This window comes from Aotus nancymaae, unplaced genomic scaffold, assembly GCF_030222135.1.
Source record: "Aotus nancymaae isolate 86718 unplaced genomic scaffold, 86718_ANA_hifiasm-v0.15.2.pri h1tg000089l, whole genome shotgun sequence".
Lineage (NCBI taxonomy): Eukaryota > Metazoa > Chordata > Mammalia > Primates > Aotidae > Aotus > Aotus nancymaae.
In genome coordinates this window covers 21,332,939-21,343,611 of record NW_026988504.1, presented here as the reverse complement: position 1 = coordinate 21,343,611, position 10,673 = coordinate 21,332,939, and the positions used below count along the sequence as shown (strand labels likewise).

The 10,673-nt window shown below is 52.2% G+C and overlaps 1 protein-coding gene across 1 annotated transcript; it reads left to right on the top strand.

Annotated features, from left to right (window-relative positions):
• Nucleotides 1–2,273: 2,273 nt before the first annotated feature.
• On the top strand, nt 2,274–3,436 carry RPRML (reprimo like). Its single transcript, XM_064369520.1, has one exon. It carries the CDS (start codon nt 2,522–2,524, stop codon nt 2,882–2,884), a length of 363 nt encoding a protein of 120 aa, XP_064225590.1. The 5' UTR covers nt 2,274–2,521; the 3' UTR covers nt 2,885–3,436.
• The last annotated feature ends 7,237 nt before the right edge of the window (nt 3,437–10,673 follow it).

The following is a 10,673-nucleotide window of genomic DNA, read 5'->3' as shown; positions in this document are numbered from 1 at the left end:
GCCCAGGAGTTTGAGACCATCCTGGGCAACAAAGTGAGACCCTGTCTCAACAAAAAATAAAATAAAATAAATATGGTGGCACATGCCTGTGGTCTCAGCTACTCAGAAAGTTGAGGTTGGAGGATCACTTGAGCCAGGTGATCAGGCTGTAGTGAGTTGTGATCGCGCCACTGCACTCCAGCCTGGGCAACAGAGTGAGACCCTGTCTCAAAATAAATAAAATAAAATAAAGTAACATAAAAAGAATTGTAATAGCTTACCAGGATATACAAACACGCTTAATGTTCTAATAATGAGTATCAGGATGGGTATGGGTGTCTTAGTCTGCTTTGTGCTGCTATAACAAGATACTTGTTATAAAGAGGGCAATTTATAAATGGAGAAATTAATTTCTCACAATCTGGGGACTGGGAAGTCCAAGATCAAGTGGCCAGCATCTGGTGAGGGTCTTCTTTCTGCATTATAACATGGCAGAAGACATCACATGCCAGAAAGGCAAGAGAGAGACAGAGAAAGAGGGGTGGAACTCATCCTTTTATAAAGAATCCACTCCTGAGATAATGACACTAATTTATCCACGAGGGCGGTGGCCCCCCCTTCCCCATCCCAAACAATGGCAGCATCACCCCCCAACCTCCCAACACCTCCACATTGGGGATCAAGTTTCCAACACATGAACTTCAGGAGACGTTTTCAAATCACAACAAGGGACAGGGGCTCTGAGATGCCTTTGTGTTGGGGCTTCCTGAATCCCTCCACTCCAATTTGCCAAGCCCTTTCCGTCCCCTTGTCTCCCACTTCACTGCCACCACCAGCATTCAAGTCTCCAGCCAGCATCTTCTGCCTGCATTATTGCAATAACAAAGTGCTTTCCTTACTCTCCTGCCACAATCAAAGCATGCAAATTAACACACACATGCAGGGATGGTGAAAAACAATCCCTGCCCCCGCTCCCCACTCAGGCAAAGACTTTTAAAATAATAATAACGATGTTGTGGGGAGCCCTCTTTTCCCACAGAGCATGATTGTTCACTGGTACATTTCCGGAGAGCAATTTACTAGGAAATACTTTCTGATTCTAGAGGTCCATTTTTCAAAATATAATCTAAATAAAAATCACAGTTTCAGCACAATACTTTGTTACAAGGCTCTTTATGATAATATTGTTTCTGATGAAAAAGGAAGGAAGGAAGGAAGGGAGGGGAAGGAAGAGAAGGAAGGAAGGAAGGAGGGAAAGAAGAAAGGAAAGGGAGAAGAAAAAAGAGAAAGAGGAAGAAGGAAAGAAAAACTTAGACATACAAGGGGAAAACTTGGTGAAATAAATTGCAGTGGTCCATACCTTAAAGTGCCATTCCTTCACTACAAGTGATGCTGTAGATCAGTAGTTTGTGCACCACGTGGGAGCTGTTGAGGGCGGGAGGTGGAAGCAATCTGGGTTTTAATAAACCCTCCAATTTTTCAGAGCTGTAGTTGTAGCTGACCATCGCTATGGAAAGTTACACTGTTAAGTGACGAAAGGTTAACGAGGTAGTAGGCAGGAACGGTGCATCTCCATTTCTGTTATCTGGAGAGAGGCACAAATAGAAAAAGGCTGGGAGGATTTTATACCCAGGTGGTAACATCGACACTCTCTATGAAGCCGGATTATAAGGTTTTAGAACTTTTTCATTTTGGTAATTCATGTTTTCTAAATAGTCTACAATGACTACGTTTGTGCAAAAAGGAAAGGAAAAAAACCCAGTAATTTATTTTGTAATTTAAAAAAAAGTAAATGAGACCTAGTTGAGGGGAGGGAGTAGGGAAGGAGGCAGAGAGCCCGCCTCATCGCGACAGCTTTCGCCCCGGGAAAGCTGGGAGGCGGGACTGCCCGGGAGATCCGGGGCCGGTGGGGTGGGCAGCGCCAGAGGTCCCGGCGACTCCTCTGAGGTCCAGCAAGGCTTACAAGAGCTTAAATAACGAGAGAAGGGAGTCAGGGCAGACTTCCGGAATAACTTCACTGCTAAGGGTATCAAATCCTGGAATGGGCACCTTGGGAAGGTTTCCTAGCCCATAACGGACACTGGGTGCCAGGAGCGGATGGAGTTTCGCCGGCCCTAGGACAGAGGCTGCCCGATCTCCCGACCTCCTCCAGCCCCGGGACTCCGGGGAGGCTGCGATCGCGGCGGGATTCCCGCCCCCCGGAGACGCCGCGGGGACCGGCGGGGCGGGGCTGGGCCGTTGCTAGGGGAGGGGCGGCCGAGCGCGCGAGGAACCCGGCGGGCGACCGCGACGCGCACTCGGTTCTCCGGCTCCAGCTGCCGCGCCGCCTGTTGCTTGCTCCTCCTGGCTGCCGCTTCCCGCCCGGTGCCCAGGGGTAGGCTGCCCGAGAGGTGCCATCGCGCGGGCAGCCTCCCGCCTTCGTCCGCTCCCTGCACCGCACGAGCCGGTCGGAGGCGCCTGGAGCTTCCCCGAGAGCGCGGACGCCGGCGAGCAGCCCAGTGCGCACGGGACTGCTTGCCGAGACCCCCGGCGCCGCGCGGCGATGAACGCGACCTTCCTGAACCACAGCGGCTTGGAGGAGGTGGGCGGCGTGGGCGGTGGCGCCGGGGCCGCCCTGGGGAACCGCAGCCACGGGCTGGGCACGTGGCTGGGCTGCTGCCCCGGGGGCGCACCGCTGGCCGCCAGCGACGGGGTCCCAGCGGGGCTGGCGCCCGACGAGCGCAGCCTGTGGGTGTCGCGCGTGGCGCAGATCGCCGTGCTCTGCGTGCTGTCGCTTACCGTGGTCTTCGGCGTCTTCTTCCTGGGCTGCAACCTGCTCATCAAGTCCGAGAGCATGATCAACTTTCTGGTGCAGGAGCGCCGGCCCTCCAAGGACGTGGGCGCCGCCATCCTGGGGCTGTACTGAGCGCCATCTGGGCCCGCCCTCGCCAGCGCGACTGCAAGAAGGACACAGGAGACCTGGACCCTCGCCCCGCTCTCTGCGCTCTGCCGCCGCCTCCGGGCGGGCAGCGACGTGCCTGGGGCGTCCTGGCAGAGACGCGGCGAGACTCTCGGCGGGGGCGCGGGAAGGGATTTGGACGCCGGCTTGGTCCTGTGTACGCTGCACCGTTGCGGGGTGGGAGAGTAGAAGGCGAGGGTTCTTACCAGGTTTTTTTGTTGTTTTTAAGACATTCGGGCCAGGGTGGGGGTGGGTACAGGGATGCCATTTGGGGCTGCGGTCGCTCGCGTGGGAGTTTTGTGTGTACGTTGGTGCGGGTGGGTTCGGAGCAGGGTGCTGGGAGAGCGGGTGAGGATGTGAAGCGTCAGAGTCGCTGAGCTTCTTGGCCTGATTTTGCGTTTGGAAAGAAATCTTGTAATAAAACTGCAGCCGTAGGGCTTCGGGCAGCTTCCCACCCGCGCCTGTGGGGTGTGTGTGTTGGGGGGCGGAAGGCCTGTACCCTTCTGGCGGACACTTTGAGCCCCCTGGGAGACATCCAGCCCCTGCGTGGACGCCTGGCTGGGGAGCCGACTGCAGGTCAGGGATCCTGGCGCTCCGCGGAGCCCAGAGAGAGGAAAGGGAAAGGGAATCGTTTTCTAAGGCCAACGGCGGAGAAGGCAGGTCCTCTGGGACAGCCAGACAGCTGGTGAGGTTAATTAAATCACTGGATATTTGAGTCTTCTATGAGATGAAACAAAATCAGTGAGCTGAGTCCAAAACGGAGAAAACAGGAAAATTAATAGATCAGGGCGGTGAACAAGGAATTCAATTTGGCAGAGGGGGAAAACTAGCTCTAGTTAAAATTCTCATTGTAAAGCCAAAAGCCCCTTCTAAGAGCTTGCTTTGTGTCTACCCTTATAGCAGGCAGGATGAGTAGGCTGGGAAGAAACCCCCTCGTTGCATCCAGTGGTGGTGGTGGTGGGAGGGGGGCGGCTTTGTGGTGATGAAGTCCCAGGATGTTTATTATAAAATGGAGAAAATGGCCTCCAAGCGCAGTAGCCTGCAGGGGACTTGGATCCTCCCATTACAGGATGCCCCAGCTGCCCAGAAACCCTTGTCTCCTGCAGGTGCTAACTTCCTGCAGCAGTGTGGGGCAGCAAGAACTGGATACTCCCTGACGGACAGGCAGAGGGCGGCTCTGCTCTCTGGAAGTGGGGACGGGGGACCTGGGGACACTGGAAAAGAAAAGGCTGGGCTTTCTGGCCTATGTATCACTACTCCAACCTTAGCCCTAGTGCCAATCCCACTCAAGTGGTTCTTGGAAGACTTGGTCGGGGAGAGGCTCTGGATGTCTCTCTCTCTTCTCTCTTTTGCCGTGGGTGGAAGTGAAGAAGAACAAGGAGGAAGGTGGCTGGAGTCTTAGCTAGTTTTAGCTAAGAGAAGCGAAGGAAATGCCATCTCGTGTCTTTGGCACTGGTTTCATTAGGGAGAGGCTTGGCACGGGTTGGGGGGTGGTATCTCAAAAGCACAGATGGTCCCTGGCTATGAAGGATCCAGAGTCGTCCTGGCTCCCAAGTGCTCCTGTGCAGTCAGAATCATCATGACCAGGATCTGCCCCATCTCCCCACCCTGGTCGTCCCAATCTCAGACCTGAGAGAAGTCGGGCCAGGCCAGGCCAGGCCAGTGAGGCCAGGAACTGAGACTCTTTGTAAATTACAGTGTCTCTAGGGGCAAAACCCCAAATGTGGAAACTGTTCTGTTGATGGTTTGGTGTGACTCGCAGGAAGTCCAGCCTGATCTGGGGACAGCAGCCTTCAGTGACTCAGGCAACCTGGATAAGTGGCTTCGTCATGTAGGTGGTGCAGTCATCTGGAGCCTGAGCTGCCCCCAGTGGCTTGGGGAATGCAGCTCAGACAGCTACAGACATTTTCATAAAACGAGAATGACCAGAAAATGGTTTCAGAAAGAACACAGTCTTACACACTTTTCCACCTTGCCAAGTTATTGCAAACACTACGAGAACGCTTGTCCAACAAAATGGGTCTGCTACTAAATGTGATTGGGGTGAGAAGAGAATGAGTCAAATTTAAATTTTCTTTTTTCTTTTTTTTTTTCTTTTTTTTTTTTTTGAGATGGAGTCTTGCTCTGTTGCCCAGGCTGGAGTGCAGTGGCATAATCTAGGCTCACTGTAACCTCTGCCTCCCCGGTTCAAGTGATTCTCCTGCCTCTGCCTCCTGAGTAGCTGGGATTACAGGTTCCCGCCACTACGCCCAGCTAATTTTTTAAAAATTATTTTTAGTAGAGACTGGGTTTTGCCATGTTGGCCAGGCTGGTCTTGAACTCCTGAGCTCAGGTGATCTACCTGTCTTGGCCTCCCAAAGTGCTGGGATTACAGGCATGAGCCACCATGCCCAGCCAAATTTCTTTTTTAAAAACTTTTATCATTTTTCTTTCTGTCATAGCTCCTTGTCAAAGGAAAGTTAATTGTTTTGAATTTGCTGAAAAGGAAAGCCTTAGTGGGGAAGCTCTGCAGGATTTTCCCTCTCTTTTAAAAAGAGATAGTGGCCGGGTGTGGTGGTACACACCTGTGATCCCAGCACTTTGGGAGGCCGAGGCAGGCAGATCGCCTGAGTTCAGGAGTTCAAGACCAGCCTGGCCAGCATGGTGAAACCCCACCTCTACTAAAAAAAAAAAAAAAAAAAAATTAGCCAGGCGTGGTGGCAGGCACCTGTAATTGCAGCTACTCGGGAAGCTAAGGCAGGAGAATTGCAGAATTGCTTGAACCTGGGTGGTGAGGGTTGCCGTGAGCCAAGATTGCACCATTGCACTCCAGCCTGGGCAACAGAGTGAGACTCCGTCTCAAAAAAAAAAAAAAGATAGTGAAGATACGTGTGTACTAATGTGTGTTTGGGTCCCCTGTGGTGTACAAGTGTGCACACGTGGGTACATGGCGTGAGTGTATGCTCACATATGAGGCACACACACAGGGACAGGCAGCTCAGGCCTCAGGAGGAAAACAGCCAGCAGGAGTGGGGTCCTGAGCAGGGGTGAGGGTGAGAGGTCGCATTTGTAGACCATCCTAGTTCTCCCCAGGAGTCCTGAGGCTTGCAGGGCGTTTACTGGGCTGCCTTATATAAACCTTAGGGCCAGGGTGGGAACACTGAGCTACATAAGGTAAAGTGAATGAGGAACAGTGCTCCGGCACAGAGCCAGACAGATCAGAATCCTGAGCCATCAGGGTGGAGGATAAAGAAGGGGCCTGGTTCTAGACAGCCCCACTCACCTATAACTGCTGTCCATTGACAGCTCTTCCCAGGATGCACGGGTAAATCTCAGAGGGTCTCGGGTTCCCAAGAAAGAACGCCTGGGATCCTGGTCTTCAAAATCCTGGCTGCACTGCTTCCTAACTCTGTAACTCTGGGGAAGTAGCTTAAGCTCTCTGTGCCTCAGTTTCCTCACCTACAAAATAGGAGCGACAGGGGACCCACAGCTTTCACAATGTGATGTGTTTAAAGAAGCCGGCACAATGCCTGGTGTTTAGTAGACACTCAATAAGGACGATGAGGATTATTGTTAGTTTTATTTATCGTATGAACTCTTTCCCTAAAGTACGTTTGGTTCTCAGAAATGGATTCCCAGACATTTGCAATTTTCAAAGCACTTCCATAAACATGATGAAAATAGTAGCGAATGCCTAATATGCCAAGCACTGAGCTTCCCTCACCCCATGAAGAAGGTTTTGTCACTGCTTCCTTTGTACAGATGAGGAAACTGAGGCTCCAGAGGTTGCCTGAGGTCAGGCAGCTAGAAAGGGGCGGAGCTGGGATTCAAACCAGTTTCACTGGAGGTGACCTCCTTTGCTCCCCACAACACATTGGTAAGAGGAGCAGATGTTCCTCTAATTTCCTGTTTACAGGAAAGGAAATTAAGGTTCTGTTTACTGATCTTGTCCAAACTCATTCATTCCACCAGTGTCTATTGTGACTCTCCTGTGGGCTAGCCACCGTGCCAGGTACTGGGGGAGCAAGGGATGGCAGACCTAGAGTCTGCCCTGGCCTGCAGCCTCCGAAACCCAGGCACTTGCTTCGCTCCCCAGGTAGCTAGTTCCACGTGTCTCCGGGCCTAGGTCAAACCCTTCACATCCTGTCCTCTGAGTTGGGGATGGTACTTCTGGGGTCAGCTGTGCCCTCACTAGCAACATGTCCCCTGGAATGGGGACAGTAGGGAGGGCTTATGTCACCACATCCACTTACTTTCCCACTTGTTTGTCTAAGCCAAGTTCACGCAGTGCACGGCTGTGGTTGCTGGGGGTCATCCTCCCCAGACCTCAACTCAGTAGTAGATAGAGAGAAGCCTTGAGCATTGTGGGTGGCTTCAGAGGGAAAGAACGGAGCGTGCAAGGTGGCGGGTACAGCAGAAATGGCCCACATCCAGCATTCCAGTTTTGGGGGAAAGGCATACGTGTACACATGTGTGTTGCACGCATGCACACACATTTAAATAAAAAGGACTTAAGTGGGATTCCCAAGCAGCACCCCTTGAGTGCAGATTCAAAGGATGCTACTCGGAAATCCCGCTTAAGTCCTTTTTATTCGACACTTTCTCACCTGGCCAAGTTACAGCGGACACTATGAGAAGTTATACATACCTAATAACCTTGACGTATGAGACCTGGGTTTTCCTGTCAGTGCCAGTATTTATTAGGTGTGTCCTATGTCACTCTCCTAGCACTGGGTTCTAAGGAGGTTGCAGAGATGAAGGCAACTCAGGCTCTGCCCTCGAGATGCTAATAACATGACTGCAGAGACGACCATCCACACAGGAGATTTAGTGCCGCCATTCTCTGTGCCTCAATTCTTTCTTTTTGGGTAGCCAACACCAGTCGTGGGGTACGGGGTTTGGGGCTGCAGACCAGCTGTAATCTCGGATTTCTCCTGGGGCCCGCTTTGCACGGGAGTGTCTGGGCAGAAAGCCCAGGACATGGATCCTGCATGTTGACAGTGGTGCAACCAGATGGGCAGAGGCCAACATCCGTCACCAGCGGTCACACTGCGCAGACTGCTGGTTCCCTGCTGAGCTGCACCAGACTGTGGGAAGCTGCCAGACCTGGATTCCACCTTGTGCTCCAAAGGTGGGGTTCAGCAAGGTTTTCGGGGGCCCAGTGTGCAACCCTAACCCCTTTGCGGGGATCCTTTCCTGTTCCAGGTCCTCCTTCCATCTTGGCCAAGAGCCAGAGTTCCTTACAGGGACTTCTTCCCATTACAGCTGGACTGGAAAGGAAGGAAGAAGGGAGAGGAGGAGGAGGAGAAGGAGGGGGAAAGAAGAATATGAAAGGAGAGCAGGGAGAAGACGGGAGGAATGGAGAAGGCAAGAGAGGAGGAAGAAGCGGGTGGCAGGAGAAGCAAAGCAGGAAGCCAGGGTCTCGCCTCCTGCCCCGGCCCAACCCAGCCCCACAGTTCTAACACACAGCCTGGTCCCACCACAGTAGGCTGTCCCCTCTGGGTGTGTCTATAGGAAAATAAGGCAGGGAAGCAGCAACACTGAGGGTGACTCTGGTTGAGGCAGTTCCCTGTCTTGGGAGGGTCCCTCCCCCCTACATGTGCCCTGTGCCCTCTGCCCACCCCACAAACTCAAGGCCCAGCTGTAAGTGTGACCCTTCCCCAGAGCTGGGCCCTGTGCCCCACCTTTCTCTCTACTTCCTAAAGCTTCACCCTTGCCGGGGAGGGAGAGGTGCCCAACAGGTGTGGCCCAGCACACAGAACAAAAACAGGTTAGATGGGTGACCGTGAACCCTGCACAGATCCTGGCAAAGCTGCATGGCTCCATGAATACACATATGCACTTAATTCACTGTGTTACCAGGAGCTTTTCATGCGCTTTCTCACTTAAACTTCCCAGCAACCTAGAGAGCTCAGCTAGAGTACCTCGCTTCACAGATGAAGAAACAGGCCTGGTGAGGTGTGCGCAGAGCCGCAGAGCTGGGGGCGTGAGAGACAAGTCTTTGATTCAGGCAGGTCTGGGCGCGGGACTTCCCTGTACACTTTCCAGCCATCAGAAAAAGTCGCTTCACTTCCCAAGGCCCGTTTCTTCATCTGTAAAGCGAGGTGCTCTAGTTGAACTCTCTAGGTCGTTGGGAAGTTTAAGTGAGAAAGTGCATGGAAAGCGCCTGATAACACAGTGAATTAAGTGCATACATGTATTCATGGAGCCATGCAGCTCTGCCAGGATCTGTGTGGGGTTCAAGGTCAGCAAAGGATGTAGTTAGGCTTGGCCAGCGTGGGGCACTGAGTCGCAGAGCCCCCATCCCAGCACTGGAGGAGCCAAGCCATGCCGGGACCTTGACTGTCAGCTCAGAAGAGACTGCAGAAGCCATGGAGTGCATCCTTATTCTATTTTTCCTTTTTAATTAATTAATTAAATTTTATATTTATTTATTTTGAGATGGAGTCTCACTCTGTCTCCCAGGCTTGAGTGCAGTGGCATGATCTCGGCTCACTGCAACCTCCGCCTCCTAGGTTCAAGTGATTTTCCTGCCTCAGCCTCCCAAGTAGCTGAGATTATAGGCGCCCACCACCACACCCGGCTAATTTTTGTATTTTAGTAGAGACGGGGTTTCACCATGTTGGCCAGGCTGGCCTCAAACTCCTGACCTGCATCAGCCCCCTAAAGCGCTTGGATTACAGGCATAAGCCACCACACTCAGACTGTTTTTTAAAGCAATGATAGAAGTAATTAACATAGCGACAGAAGAAAGAAAAATATTGGCAAAAAGTAGCCATATTACTTCAACTAGAAGAAATCACTATTAATCCTTTGGCATGCAGGGTTTCATATTTCGGGGGATCGATAGAATTAGGTTTGAGATTTTTTTTTCTGCAGAACATGTTAGTCTAGCATATGCACGATTTTGAACATATACTGTGATACTGTTTTTTCACTTACCCGTGTGTGGTAATAAAGGTTCGTGTCAGTAACTAATATCCGTATGCGCCATCCTTCTTAGGCCTGCACCCAGTTCTCTTTTAAGGAAGCATCACACTTTATTTCACTGACCCCCAATTATGGGGCATAATGCTGTTTCCAGGTCTCCAAGCCCCTGTCCAGGCGAGTGGCGTCTGCCTGCACAGCCTGTGTTTTTAACTCTCCCACCCCGACCATCACCAGGGCGGCTGGGGCAGAGGTGGGAGTTGAGGGATGCAGAATGAGAAAGTGGGCACCAGAGAATGGGCAAGGGGATCACAAAGATAACAAGCACCTCTCTTGCAATGGGACAGTTGGAGGGCCTCATGCCTTCCTATGCACTCAAATCTTCAGGCCAGGCCTGGGAGTCCCCACAGAGGGGGACCCACCTCACTGGTTCACAGTGATTCACTACCAAGCCTCTTTCATTATTTTTATCCCATGAACTCTCCCGTGTTTAAGGCATTTATCTACCAAGCACATTGTCTTCATTACTGAATAAGGAAACTGTCTGCTGTCTATACCTGCTCATCGGAGCTTCTGGCCATCAGGACAGAGGCTGGTCCCAGCCCGGAGCAGGGAAGCCTGATCATTCCACAGATGTTTAGGGTCTCTGGGCACAGGAAAGCAGCTCTGGCCCCTCTGCAGGATGGGTTTGGGGTCCTGTGCAGCTCTTTCACTGTGAAATAGGGGAAACGATCCAGTGGGAGGAGGTGGCAGAACAGCATTTGAAGGCTGCCTCCTTTCTGGCCACTCTGTCACCTGGCCCACCACCCTCCCTCCTGCTGAAACCAGCCAGCCTCCCTGCCTGGCTCTC

What these genes read in the sequence shown, in the direction of transcription:
- RPRML (XM_064369520.1), top strand. Translation starts at nt 2,522, where the DNA reads ATGAACGCGACCTTCCTGAACCACAGCGGCTTGGAGGAGGTGGGCGGC.